The sequence below is a fragment of the Diadema setosum genome, chromosome 7 (assembly GCF_964275005.1).
Source record: "Diadema setosum chromosome 7, eeDiaSeto1, whole genome shotgun sequence".
NCBI classification, from domain to species: Eukaryota; Metazoa; Echinodermata; class Echinoidea; order Diadematoida; family Diadematidae; genus Diadema; species Diadema setosum.
In genome coordinates, this window is record NC_092691.1 from 12,285,818 (window position 1) to 12,301,475 (window position 15,658).

At 38.6% G+C, this 15,658-nt stretch overlaps 1 protein-coding gene across 1 annotated transcript in view; it reads left to right on the forward strand.

Annotated features, from left to right (window-relative positions):
• The first annotated feature begins 204 nt into the window (after positions 1-204).
• The window catches only part of LOC140231030 (G-protein coupled receptor 54-like), a 96,085-nt gene continuing 80,631 nt past the window's right edge, over positions 205-15,658 (forward strand). The window contains exon 1 of the mRNA XM_072311183.1: positions 205-573. Within this exon, the coding sequence (XP_072167284.1) occupies positions 205-573 (369 nt within the window). The remainder of the gene's footprint in view (positions 574-15,658) is intronic.

Consider the following 15,658-nt stretch of genomic DNA (forward strand, 5'->3'; position numbering starts at 1 on the left):
ACACACACACACACACAGCCTTACGATCACATACACAAACACGCACACACATGCCCAAGGAGGGAAATTACAGAGAGGTACACGATGTCCCGCTCAGATGTGCTTACTGCACACTCTCCTCCAATTCACTCGGTTTTCCAGTTCAGGTGCTGAAAGCTGTCGGTATAGCTGCACATGCTCTCCGCTGTTTCCATTGCTTAAGCCATGGCGGATCTGACAACCTTCATCACCACTCTGGCGGCCGTGGACACGTCCTGGTCCGTCACGGTGGACGACGTGGCCGCCGATCCCAACCAATCGGGCTACGTCAAGCGCTTCCACCAAGTTTCTCAGGTTTTGGTACCGCTCATTATGGCTATTATTACCGTTATTGGAATATCTGGAAACTCCATTGTGCTGTACATCATTATCCGACACCGGGAGATGCAAAATATCACAAATTTCTTCATCGCCAACCTCGCCGTGACCGATATTGCCCTGCTCACCATGTGCACCATCCCCACTGCGGCCAATATAGCCGGGATTTTACCCATGAGTGATGCCATGTGTAAAGGCGTCAGCTACATGCAATTCGTAAGTACCTGCAAAATTCGATTCATTACTCGCCTCCCACGTGTTATTTTTAGTGTGTAGCCTTCTTACTCCTATTTCAGCATCTGCGTTAGATGGTCAAAGTCTCCTTTTTTTTCCCGTGAAAGTGTACATAACAAATTCGAAGGCCTGCGTTAATTAGGAAGAATTTCCATTGAAAGTACCGTATATATGCATAGTGTACCTGTCTTCTCGCCTTCACCCTCATCTATGTTTAGCGCCTGCTTCTTAGCATTTTTTTTTCTCCAAACCCCTTTATACATTATCCTAGTCGCTGGTTTCTTAGAATAGTGTTCTTGTTGTAATGGAGTTTCTAAGTCGATACGTTATTACCTCTAACGATGAGATGTGTAATATATTCCGCGGTTCGATCAGCTACTTTTCCTTAAATCTGAGGTGCAGCGGCGACATCAAACCTCGGAATCAATTTTTGCTGATTGATTTGTCTGTTTGTATTTGTGCAAATTTGCACTCTGGCAAGCTCGATTGGAGGAAATTGTCTTTAACGAATTAAACGTGATGAGTGCATAGCCCAAAGGCGCCGCTTGAGATAAATAAACATCAAAACGAACATGGTCTGATGAAGAAACAAAGAATCAAGCTGTATTAGTCATCGACACGCTGCATTAGAGATGACTTAAACACATTCAGATTTATTAACATGCAAATGCACAGTGATTACATCTCCTCAGGCGACACAACGGTAACTCTTTTCAGTAAGTATCATCTAATAGACATATCTTACCGTGAAAGAAGCATGAAACCCATGCAAAGATGGGTAATTGAGGGAAACATGGACAGCGTCTGTTTGGACTGACAATGTGATTTAAAGTGGGGATCCTACGAGGGTAAAGTACTAGTATCGTCTGCGTAAACTACCCTTCCTAGGGGACTAAAAATGAGAGAAAAAAAAAACAGAACAGAACGCGATAAAGCAAAAATCCCGTCAAATCTATTGAGCTATTTTTGGTCCTCTTCACATTTTAAAGAAGATTTACCGTTCGGGAATTCATTTTCTTTCGTTTTCTTCTTGACCTTAAAATCTTAACACAAAATATACACATGCACGAATATCACCCTGCTACAATGACGTACGTGAAGAGGCTGGGAACACACTTTATTATTTTTTTTTCCTATGATTTACGTCGCGACGACAGCTGGCGATCGCAAAGAAGACAACAACAAAAAAAAAAAAAACACAAAAAAAACCCGAATCTCTCAAAATTCTCCTCATGCTCTATACTACATAATCCACTTATCATTGGAGTAAACAGCTTGCTAGTGCGTATGTTTTGTGATTATGTCACAAATGAAAATTATATTATTTTCAAAGCATAACAGAATGAAGTGTATAAAAATGTCATATACCTCTTCCTAGACTGCCATATAAAAGAAACCTAGGGAATCTTTATTTTCTGACGGGTTTGTGGGGGAAGAGTAAATTTGCACAGCGAAGTGTCAATATACACCTGACGTTTAGTTCAAATCGATACCACTCGGCCGATGCTCCTTAGCAACCTTAAACGTTGTCCTCCTTCTGTCATTCAATCTGCCTGATAGGTCTGCGCCATCCAACCATATCCATTCTCTCTTCTTTTTTCCCCCTTTTTCTCTCTTGTCGACTTCATCACATTGATCTCCGCAATGTTGCACAATCCAAGAAGCACCGTCAACATAATCACCCTCGGGTAGAAATGTGGTTACTTCTTGAGTATGACGACAAACCAGCCCAGCAGGGGGCTAAATTCGAAAGAAAAAAAAAAGGAATCGAGATAATGTATAAACTAATCTGCCTTGATAATTTAACCCTCGCTGATATACTTAACAACACATTCTGTTTCAAACACCAAGCGAAAGATGTGGAAGAAAATGCTTGTTGTGTTTTCACTTAAAGTCTTGTGATACCCGTAGATCAATTCATATGATAAGCAAAATTTCGGCCAATCGCCTCTAATTTCACATCTACGGTAGATGATCAATTTCTCACATATTTCCTGTTATTTGCCCTACTGCCCACAGCAAATTCTAAAGGTCTGAGTTAATCACTGCCGAAAGTATTTCCATTAAAAGTTTCACAATACCAGCCGTCCAACGGCGCATTCATATCCGGATTTAACTGCTTTTGTTTTGTTTTGTTTTTCTCCATGTCCCTTTACATTGACATGGCCGCTGGTTTCTTAGAGTATTGTTTCTGTTGTAATGGAATATCAAAGTCGATATTTCATTACCCCTATTCATCAGACAGTGTGGTGTTCCGCGTTTCTCCGGTGTCAGCCACTTTTCGTTGAATCTAAAGGTGCGGCGGAGATATCAAGCCTCGGAATCAATTTTTGCTGATTGATCTGTCTGTTTGTATTTGTGCAGGCTTGCGAGCAGTCAGCTTTTCATCTTATTCGTGGATTATATGTACAGTTTGCTAGTGTGTGTGTGTGTGTGTACGTGTGTGTGTGTGTGTATTGTGTGTGTATCATATTGTATTGTATTGTATTGTATTGTATTGTATTGTATTGTATTGTATTGTATTGTATTGTATTGTTTCAAGCACGGAGATAAAAAAAGAAAGAAAAAGAACTTCGTGCATATATTTGTATGACTGTGCAATGATCTGTACGTGTGCACTTATACATGTTTCGAAAATGAAAATGACTTTCCCAACAAAACTTGTGTGTTTAGAGACTCAAGAATAGATCCTCTTATAATTCTGGGTACATTTCTTCAGTACCTATAGAGGGCTGATAATCATACCACCTGAATAATTAGTTTCTTTTTCATTCAAAACAAAACGTTTGTTTTACTTGTTTGTCCTATTCCTTGCAGAGAAATCAGCTACTAATAATCATCATTCACGAATGCTAATTTAACTCATACAAATTGCAATGCGGAGATAGTACATTAACCACATGTAAAAGTTATCAAAATAGTGTTTGCTGCTAATAGTTGGCAGCAGAAATCCATACGGCATTATGCAATCAGCACCTCTTTCTTTGACTTTATCTTGTTGTGTTAAAATGAGACAGGCTGCAGTGCTGTAGAGGACATTATCTAATCTCTTAAATAGTGGTAATCTTTCTCCTCCGACTATCGACTTATCTCTGTGAAATGTTAGTTCGCAACTGGGTGATTTAGCGAGACATATATCCTGAGCATCAATTTTATTGGACCTCTCTGTCACCTCTCCATGCTGGAACTAGGCCAGTTACTGACATAGCAGCTCTCCTATCCATATACATTAACACGACACGATCGGATCGACCGCAGGCAGCAGGGGTGAGATATTTTTTCGCACAGACAGGGCCATATGCACGTGTCCGACAAGAGACATCCAAACGCAGCTTGACGTTCTAGGACGAGAGCCTCTCGTCTATAAGGGAAAGAGAGAAGGAGGTCAACAAGTACGTAAGCTGTAGGAAAATGACGACACACACCAGATATAGGGAGGCTATAACCACGTCCCTATATAACTCCCTTGGCATTATATTGCATTTACCTGCTAACGGGTACTTTATTTTAAATATTACACTTATCTCATATCTCATACACAACTTATGAGAAGCCTAGCATACTTAAGGAAATAAAAAGATCCCCATGATTCCCGTCATTCCTTTTCGTAAAACAAAACAAAAACAGAAATCGGTTTGGGAAATGAATAGCTCCCAGAAGGCAAATCATCTTCAATGCCAGAGTAATGATAATGATGCGGTTTTAATCATTCAAATGAAATCTTTGCCCAGGGTAGCCTCTTCAGTGTTAGAATATCTCCTCCAAAGGGCCCTGCCATCATCACCCGAGTGGTGTCTGATACGCTTCCATGACTCCGGGAGAGAGGGACATCGTGGGGAAAACGCCTCGTCACCAGCAGATAGTGGTAGGACTTGGTCCTTGTGTATGAAAGTGCATTGCCTCATCCAGCTTTAATACCAAAATGCTTTTACATAGATGCTTTTATCGTCATCTATCAGTACTTTTCTTTGTAAGCTACTTTTTTGCACAATAATTTTGAGTGTGTTAAACTGAAAAACAACAAAAACAACAACATCAAGTAAAAGATTGCTGTTTCGCAATACCGTGGTATCCCATGGGGTTTCTGCCTTGCTGGCGTTCTTTAATCGGATTTGTTTGATTTCATGCAATCATTATTACATCTCTAGTCTCACTGTCATTTACAGACATTTACGTACGATAAGTTAGTCTTATTTCTTATGGAAAACAACTCGAAATTCTTGCTTGACGTTTCAACAAAAACAAGCAAAGAAAAATCGGACTAAGATGTTACATGGCAACGCTGTACAGCAATACCTCGTGAAGGACACATTATAAAACACTCACACAGAGACAGACGAAAAGACAGACACGCACACACACACACACACACACACACATACTATGGGCATACCGTGGTAGAAAAAAAAAAGCAACTCCTTACATTTGCGTTCTGACTGTTAAGTTCAATGGATGGTATGAGTCTGGTTCAGATGAGGGTTCAGGTTTTGAACTTTTTTTGTAAGATAATGAGAGTAATCATATGAAAAACGATTACTGTATACAATTCTACGAGGAATTTAAAGTTTATTTGAAAAAAAAAAAAACGGCTTTGAAATGGCTGAGATATCCAAACAAAGCGATCCTGATAAAGCTTGGGAACCACTTCTTATTAGGATTGCTTAGTTTTACTTTGTTTTTGAATATGTCAGCCATTTTTAAACCGGTTTTCACCAAATAAGCTTGGGATATCTCTTAGAAATTTATGCTCAGTAGTATTTCATAGAGTTGTGTCTTCGACGTATCTCGCAAAAAAAGAATAAAAATTAAGAGCTAAATCTTCGCCTTAGCAAATTATACATCATTCCTTTACGAGCACGATGATTTTTTTTTTTTTAGGGGGTGGGAGTCAACGTCCATACCGCATTAACGTTTAAAATGTTCAAATATTATGAATGTTCTCAAACATAGTTCAATGTTACCAACGCCGTGAGAGAAATTTTAAAGCTCTGTGTGTGCGGGCGCGCGAGCGTGTGTGTGTGTGTGTGTGTGTGTGTGTGTGTGTACGTTTGTTTGTTTGTTCTCTAGAAAACAAAGTAGCAATATTAAGGAAGGGAAAAAAACATTCCCATAATACTATCAATCCTAGTGTGCAGTAAAGTAGTCCCCATACGATTTAGACTGCTAGAATTGACGAATAGCGTCCGTATCATGGTCGCTCCCCGTACATCGCTCATGTGGAGTAGTTCCACAGGTGAAATTGATAGCAGACCTCCCGAGGAATCACCCAGCATTCTGTACGTAAAAACAACACGCTGACGATAGTCAACGTAGGAATCCTCTCTCCTTAACGAATCGCTACGGAAGTTAATCACGGTGAACCGTCAGACCGTTTTATCAATTTATAATCATGGCTGCTCCCTTCGGCGCGTTCCTTCGCTGGAAATGGCAGCTTTTGTTGTAGACGTGAAACAAACAGGCAGCTTTCATATTATCCGAAGTAATCAAGAAACTTCTGCGACATAAGCCATATTAGAATAAGAAATGCGCCCAACCTCCGTCATCAGATACAGGCAATTTTACTCTTTCCATTTCAAGCGCGTTCAGCATTCATTTCATTTCCATCCTACTAGATCGACCTAATATGACGTAATCAAATTTGACTGAAAATGAAACGACGTACAGCCGTAAGAATCTTACGCACAAATGTCCATAACCTACTTCTGTTATCCATTGTATGTTCTGTTTTCGTATTTTTAGTGTTTGTATATATTTCAGGTTTTTGTTTTTTTTTAAGATCAGCACTAATCAAAACCCACAGGCACACACACAGACATCACATCTAAATACAAGCAACACGAACAAAACTACATAATGTTATATTTTTAATGGCTAAAGTGGTAGATATTATGAAGTACTGAAAGAAACCACCCCTCCCTCCCCCCCCCCCCCTTCATCTCCGGAACTATTAAAAATTGAAGTTTTACACGTTCTGTAGTGTCCACAGTTGTCGCATATTGGCCAAAATCATACAGAATGTTGAATTAAGACCAAAGATAGCAATTCCAATCAGTAAACAACAGTGGTGAATTATGATTACTATTGAAGGACCATGTTGACATGACAACATGACACGACAATCGAGATGCCATAAGCAGGAACAGTGGTACTTTTGTTTTTCTTATGTGTGTTGGTATCGGAGAGGGGGAGGGGGTCAACGGGCAATGGTAGGCCTATACCCCTTGCTTCGACAGGCATAATTTCCGAACCCTGTGAGAATCAGACGGGGTTTGTTTTAATTTTGTAACTAACTTTCCGATTTGTTTGTTGTTTGTTTGTTTGTTTTTTCAAGATTTTCAATGGCCCCTGATAAGCGTGGCAAGATATTTTGTGTTTGTATCTTGCACACAAGAAAAGAATCTACAAGTATGGGAGTTGACTTGGAAGAATCCTGACTATCAGCTTACGAATCAGCAGAATAAAGTAGTGGTGTTTACAAAAACTAGTCGGCGAAAGAACTGGGCGGAGGGGGGGGGGGGCTGGGGCTGTAAAATGTTGTGCTCGGTTCAGAATGACAGTAGAAGCTAAGAGTGATTTTCTTGGGGGTTTTTTTCCCAGTTGACTTTTCCTCGGGCTACTTGCCGAGAACAACAACAAGAAAAAAAAAATGGAAAACGTGAAGTGCATCGCATTGCTTTCGTTAATATTTGCCAGCGTATATGCAAGCAAATATCAGACATCGAATGATCAGAAAAAAAAAATCGCTTTTCTTTCTCTATCTTTATCCTTTTCTTTTTAGAGAGAAAGAACAGGTACATTATTTGGTTGTGTTTTTGTTTTTGTTTTTGTTTTGTTTTTTACATATTATTTTCGAGATGGTACGTTAGCATGAAACAGCGTTTTGAGATCTTATAACATTCAATACGAATATGCATATCAATATGGCAGGCCTCAACACTAACTTTTTTTTTTCTGTGGTGTCCAGCTCGGGCCACGAATATACCTTTTAATCTAATTTTGATGGCCTGATAAGAAACGCAGTGGCCCGAAACAAAAGGTGGTTTAAAAAATCATTTTGAATACTAGCTGCCCGATCGTTTCCCAAAAGATAACCTTTTCTGAAGTTTGGTGGTCCGATATATCTTGTGGTCCCTGGCCATCCGGTGGCAGCTTAATAAATGTCGAGCCCTGCATGCTGTCGCATTGCTTGTAACTGGCCATGAATGCATATCCTTGATTACACATTATGATCTGGATGGGAGTAATTGATTTTAGTCGTTATGATGAACAGGAAAAGAATAAATGATTAACAAAGCGATCTTTCGCATTCCAAACAATCCTTTCAAAGTAAGAAGTCAATTATTGGATTAATTCATCTTATTGCATTAAAAAGCGTACATACATGAATTGGATTTGATTACTTCTGTTCTTATATCAGCGTCGCATTCTCTAGGGAAAAAAAATCAAGATCTTTATTTCTACACCGTTTACTTCGTCACCGTTTTTTTTTTACCTCGTAAGAATAAATCAAATTGCATTTAATTGCCTCCATACGTTCACAGCAACAGTGATCTTGTCTGCTTATATAGCTTTTGTCTTCTTTATGCATAGCTCACTGTCCGGTTAACATCTTTTCATCCTTTATTCATGCAAAGTAATATACAAATCACCTCGCACAAGCACTGAACGGAGCATAATTCATTACCTTGCGACTAAACAGTCAAAGCGACGAGTAGATATGCGCGTGTCGGTCCGTCGATGCTAAAATGCCCGTGTTGTTATGTAAAGAAGTGTAAGGCTTTATATTAAAAGCAGCCTTGCGAACGTATGGATAAGAGTTTTCAATACTTGTCATATTGCACATTATGAGCATATTTTCAAAATATAATCCGATTTCGTCGCGCCTAATGTGTTCCACTTGAAGAAGAAATTAAGATGCGTCCTTATCTATGGGATTAACGTCAAAAATATAATCCCTTATTGATCATGATCTAGGGTGCACGTTGATTATGTGTGTCAATACATGTCTTTTTCTCCCCTTTTTGTAGCTACTTTCGACAGTCACAAAATAGATCATCTTTGTCAGTATGTCTAAATCTCTTTTTAAGATGCAATACACAAGACAGAATAAGGTTCATACGTAGATATTACAATATTAATATTTCACTTTGCATTGTTAGCTGGCAATTTTAATGTGTTGGTAAATTGCTAGAGCAGCCAGTAGTCGGTAGTACCATTTAGGAAATGTCAAACACTGTATTAAGCCCAAGCATGCTTAAGTGCCTACATCACACCCTACCTATTCTATTTTAGAGTTTCAACGAAAGGTGCCCAACCAAATAATCCCCACACATTCCTGCTATTTCTTTCCTCCCTTCCATTTTTAATGTTTTCTTTTTATATTTTTGTTTTTTCTTCATACACAATATTCTGCTGGAGGGAAGTATGCGCCAAGTTTATGATGTAAATCAGACGCCGTATGTAAGCATTCTGCTTATCTATTCACAATTTTAACTTTATACCCACAGTGAATAATAACGTGCAAGCTCGTGACTTGTGACAGTGAGTAGATCAGCATCGTTTAAGTGCCTTGTAATTGCTAAGTTCATAACGTGACTTGGCCTCACGCCGATGCAAGCAAGTCACGAAAATATTGAGATGGCACATTTAATGACGCACTAATGTGCCTTGGCTCAGCATGCTACAATTTAACTCTCGAACATTAAAGGTTCCTTGAAATACAAATGCATGTTGATTGGTGTCGATTCATGATACCCTCAACATCACTTTTGCGGTGAAACGAATATCTAGAAACATTCCTTATATTTCTAACTAATTCTTCTTTTATTCTTTCTTCTTTCTTTATTTCTTTATTTTATTTCTTTATTTCTTCTTTCTTTATTCTTTCTTCACATTACTTGGATATGCCCACAAAAAAAAATCCTTCAAGCCAATATTCCTGCTGTGACCTCATTTGTCAATATTGCTAAAGTACTGATATGTTTAACAAAAGACATTACAATGCACCTTCCCCTCGACTCAGCATAACTTGGCATGTTTGTGTGATATTAATGTGACTAACAAAAGACATGGCGAGGGAACATGCAAGTTACGCTGAGTCGAGGGGAAGGTGCATTCCAATGTCTTTTGTTAAACATATCAGTACTTTAGCAATGATTGACAGATGAGGTCACAACAGGAATATTGGTTTGGAAGGATTTTTTTTTTTTTTTTGCGTATCCAAGGAATCTGAAGAAAAAGTAGTTTAAAAAATTTGGAATGTTTCTAGATAATAATTCGTTTCACCGCAAAACTGATGTTGAGGGTATCATAAATCAACACAAATCAACATGCATTTTCAGGGAACCTTTAAAGTCAGGCGAGTAAGAGAGAGGAAAGCAAAAAGAGAGAGGGAAAAACTTCACTCTAGCAGTCAGTGGAAATGTATTCTGACGTAGTTCATGTTACAAGTCTATATTTTTTCGCTCAGACGACAGAAACTGTATGTGTGTGATTATGTTCTTTTTATGTCCAGCACGTCAGCGTAAATCTATATAGATTTGTAAATATACTATGTTCCGTTTGATTTTGTGATCTGGAAGTTAATAAATGTTTTGATTGTCATGGGTTACTAGCCTACTCCTACAATGTACAGTAATCCTTCGAGCGACAAATCCTTACAGTAACTGAGCCATTAGCTTTAAACACATAACGCAGGTGTGTGCGAAAGGCTGATATGCATAATAGGGTGCTTCTGTTTTGCACATCAACGAGGTATACGCTCCGCAAATCATCGCTTCGGTGATATTGAGGTGCATATTTTGTTCTTCTTCCCGTCCTCCTCATTCTCTGCCATCTTCTCCTGGCGATTACCGGGAAGCCTTCGAAATATCGCCAGCCTGCCGTTGCAGACCTGACAGTGGCATCCCTCCAATATATTGTTCGTAATGATGGTCGGGAAATGCAATTTGAGCTGCGATTGACGCTGTCATCTTTTATTGGAGCCAAAACCGATTCATCCCACTGCTGATTAGAAAGAGATAAATGCCAGCGTTTAAACTTTCTGGAGTGATTGATTTTAGTTGGGTGTTAGAAATGACTATAAAACTACAAAAGGAGAGTGGGATAGTATGCGTGTGTGTGTGTGTGTGTGTGTATGATTGTGTGTGTGTGCGTGTGTTTCTGTGTGACAAAGACATTTTGTATGTTCGTGTGCTTGTTTCTTTGTATGCCTTTTATTTTTAAATGAAGAAACAAAATCAAAACCTCAAAGTCACAAAGCGAAGAACAGTAAAAGAAGTTTAAAATTGCTGAACACGTTATATTGAAAATACATGTAGGCCAACCTCCACACCTGTTCCCCTCTTGTGCATCTGCCTGTCTGCCCGTTTGCATGCGTATGCGTGCGTATTCGATTACCCTCCTAAGTCTATATTTAGGCACGCTTGTTGCTTTTCTCGCTTGCTTCTTAACCATAATCAATCAGTGTCAATTCAGAACGATTTGGATGATTAATGATCAGGAAATTTTACTTCTTTTTATAATATCTGCCTTAGAGAATGAAAAACCAAGGACAACATGAAAAGAACCCTTTCCACTAAAAAGAAAAAAAAATCAGAGATGACATTTTGTGAGTCAAATTTGTCACAGTTATGCACATGAATAAAATGAACGGCAAGTGAGATGGCCCCCACAAACGAACAGTCAGACAACACTTACAGAAAAACACGCAGAAACTCATCTACTCAAGAGAAGTAGGGGAGGTAACTTAAAATGAAAAACAAGATTCACCTTTTTCTCGCTTTTTATAACTCAGATGCTTCAGTCATCCTCTCTTGCAATTCAAATACTCACTATTTTCTATCATGGTTGAATTCACACAGACAATAGAGGAAAATGACTATTGTTTGTTTTGCACCTATAATCGATCGCTGCGCCTAGGTGTTAGATTTTTTTAACTATTTGATCAGTAATTGAGAAAATCACTCAGCAGTTAACAAATTATTCTTTTTGGTGGTTATTGTTTTGTAACCTTAATCAATAATCAACGTATAGTCTTAGTTTTGTTGTTGTTGTTGTTATTATTGTTGTTAGAAAATTGCCCAATGATTTCCTACTCAAAGCAATCGCCATGCAGATCATTCAATCCAAATTATAAATAAAACAAGAGTTCCCTCGTGCGGGAGAGGGGACATCCCCCTCCCACACCCTCCCCCGCTCGGTTGGTTGCTGCGCTCCCTTGTCTTCGAATTTGCCCCCAAACCTTCACCCCCATAAAAACACACACACAAAAAAAAAACAACAATGAAGAGGAAGAAACAAATCTTCCCTAGAGCTGTGCCTCTCCCAGACACTATTCTGCTCCGTCGCTTCAGAAAGGTGCACTGTTTCTAATTTTCACACCCCCCCCCCTACAGAAATCTCCTGGTTACCAAGATTACGGGCCTGCTATATACATAACACATGCAATTGTAATATGTACATGTACAATGTGATTTGATTTGGCAAGATCACAACTTTTTGGCACTATACATCGCAGACAAGAAACCTCGATAATTCCTTCTGCTGCAAAAGGGAAGATATTATAAGCACGATACAACAAAATACAAAATGATTTTATAATTCTGATGCTCGCTAAAAAAAAAAAGAAAAAAAAAAAGCTTTGCCTGGAGAATCAGGGGCAGTAGAAGCGATGATATTAATCCGTTTGCCTACTACACCCAGTTTGCATGAAAGAGGTGAGCATCGTGTGTGGAATAAAATTCACGCATTACGCGGACTTCAAACTGAAAAATGCCGTTAAACCGGTGTAGATTCTTCTATTTTGACTGAATCGGTCTCGCTCTGGCGCCGTCGTGAAATGTCAAATCGTGCCTGCTTGCTTCCACACAGTTGACTTTATTAGTCCGGTCTGCTGTTCGAGCCGTAATTGCACTGTCTGCTCATTTCGCATGGACTGTTGTGAACCGCCTGCTGGCTTGCAGATGCAAACTGATTGTTGATGATTGCGATCATAATTATTGTGACTTGATAAAGCGCAGTTATTGTCTAGAAACTGTCAGCATTCATGTTTTCAGTTTTATGTGCAAAGCAACCGATTATGCACATCCCGATCAATGAATGTAGAGTGGGCAATCAGGAAAATAGAAAAAATTATAATCGCATTTGATTGATTACTTTCGAAGCTACAGGATTTCTTTTTTTTTTTTCGTGTGCTTATAGATACGGGGGGCTGTTTGGTGACGGTGTTAGAGAGTGAGTTGTCTGTTCAGCTTATTATTTTGTAGTGATATTTTATTTCGGTTTACTACTACGTTTGTGCAATTTGGCAATTTTACAAATATCTATGCGGATTAGGTTGCAGACTGACAAGTTCAGACACAAATTTGATGGGAAACTTGTCAGCTGTTGGAACCCTCATTTTCAATCTATTGTGTCACTTTCAGTTTTTACAAGACAGCTCATTCCCAAGAGGATAAGCGTTCAGTCGTAGAACCCTCGATAAAACATTCATAAACATAGAAATATCATGAGTGCCTCCTCATGCCTCTAAGGAAAAAAAAAACCAGAATGATAGTTACTACTGAATTTAACTATATCTACTTCTACGTTCGTCGCTTATAAGCCTTTTGGCAAAGGTCATTAATTTTGTCGTATATAAGTTAACAAAAGCTGAATAACATTCTCTGGCTCGGATTTGAACCTCAGAATTTTCTGGAGCTCTTCGCCAGGGCAGAAACAAATTCCCATTAGAATATTAAACACGGAGTCCTGTCATGTACATCGAGTGCGCATCAATTTTGTCAGAAAGGTGATATTTCGTGTTAATGCTGGAGACTGTTTTGTTAACGCTAATAGCTAAAGGGAACTACACGTCATGTAGCCGAGTCTGCAGGTGAGTGCCGGGTCAGATTGTGATTACCAGGATTAAAAGAAATTTCATACACATTTTTCATACCACTCTTTCTTTGGAGGGGATGACTTGTTTTCTTTTTTCGTTTTTGTTTTGTTTTGTTTCGTTTTTATGAAGATATCCAGGTAAAAATAGGAGAAAGGAGTTACATTATCTGATATAATGATGCCTCGAAGATCTGACAGAGAAGGGAGGGGGGGGGGGTAGAAAATGGATTAAACATTCCCCGAACATGCAATTCTTTTCCAAACTCTATGAAATCCAGGGATCGAATGTAATTTTTGTGCACCTCGTCTTTCTTTGGTTTTTTGAACTTTTTTTCTCCCTTTCTAAGGATCAAATAATGGTCATGAAATTCCTTTCATCAGATTAAAAGATATATCCCCATAGTCGGATTTGTTAGATTCGGGGAATTTACAGACAGACAGACAGACACACACACACACACACACACACACTGTTTTGTTTTACGATATTCTTTATTTGAATTTCATTCAATATGAGTTCCATGTTACATACACACACACACCGAAATCTTAAAGTGTGGAATCTAATTGATGCCAAAACGCGCGTGAGATGTGGCGGTTCCTTTCATTGCCGAGTCTCCCCAGAGCTAGGTCAAGCACAGAATACGCCGCGATATTGGATTTTTCCTCCGGCCCAACAAGTAGGTTTATAACCATCCGGCACTCTGAAATCTACCCACTTTATACGGCTGAAGATCTTCAAACGAAAACTGGCTGCAAACGGCTGCTATGGAAGAATAGCGTATCCTCTGCTGTTTTTTTTTTTTTTTTTTAAAGATTGAATCTGTAATAAAGAATAATACAAATATCGTTTTTTTTTAATCATCACGTCGTAAAGAATTTTGCAGCAGAAATTGTCATCGTGTCATTATATTGGCACCGCTGAATTTAGTAATAATTGCATCGGACTAAAGAGAAAGAGATTTGACGGAACTGACTAACTCATTAAATACATCAAATCACGTTTTCCCATTCTAGAGAGAAACAAGCAAATGGAAACTACGAAAGGTTGTTGCTACGTAAGATTCTTTTGTAGATGTGCTAATTTAAGCGACTCTGCAAGTGAGCAACACAGGTTGGAAATGAAAAGGGGCTTTTGTATATACTCTATGAAGCAATAACAATTGATATTTACAAAGATCAATATTAGAATATACAGCATCAAACTATAAAAAAAAAAAAAACATTTCGGTTTTTGGTACTTGATGTGTTAAGAAAGTGAACTGCTTGCATAATGCATGTAATGTGTCAGAAGGTATTAGCCATGCAGGCCTTGCACAATGAAACAACAGCTAATGCATACTACGTCGATGATACGTATTTGAATGCGCTGAGTGGGCCAAGGAGAAGGAAAAAGTTCATTCATTAAGTCCTTAAAGGAAACCAAAGCCCAAATACAAAGGTGGATTGTCATTTTGGACAACAATATAAACAAAATTTAAGGAGCATTCCAACAAAATTCATTTTTCATGAAAAGTACAAATTCCATCGAATTTTTACTGACTTATTTTAAGGGTAATATCATTCCCTCTGCTCTTTGAAGAAGGTAAGTCAAGTGGTCTTTATCTATGCAAGAAAAATGTAAACAGTCACATACAGTTTTCTCGATATTTTCGTTATATTGTTGTCCATGTAATGTCGTGTAGTCGAGTCGTCTCTTTATCTACCGAAATTTTAAAAATTCATAACTTTTAAATCGATTTTTCGATTTTCCTCACACTTTCACTGATGTGTTCTACTATATAGTATTGCTACTTTTACTCAATCCACATTTTGAGCTTTGGTTTCCTTTAATATGGGGGAAAGCGCACATTTCAATACGTTACAAACAAGACCTTTTAAAAAAAGTGTCTGGAAAATATCATACAGGGCTCATGAACAGAGAAGAGCAAATCTTCCCTATAATAAATCCCAAAAGATGTGAATGTGTGTGTATAATGTGTGCGTGTGTTGTGTGTCTGAGTCTTTGCTGCCTTCATTCAGGGAAGGTCCGTATTTTCGCACTTTATGCATTATATAACTTGACCTGTACGGAACTACTCCATCGTCTCACGAAGACGGAAGGATGCCGACAACTTGACCTGTTATGACAGAATGTTCTCGTCAAATCAATGAACAGCAGGATGGGAAAATAATTTGTACTGAGTAC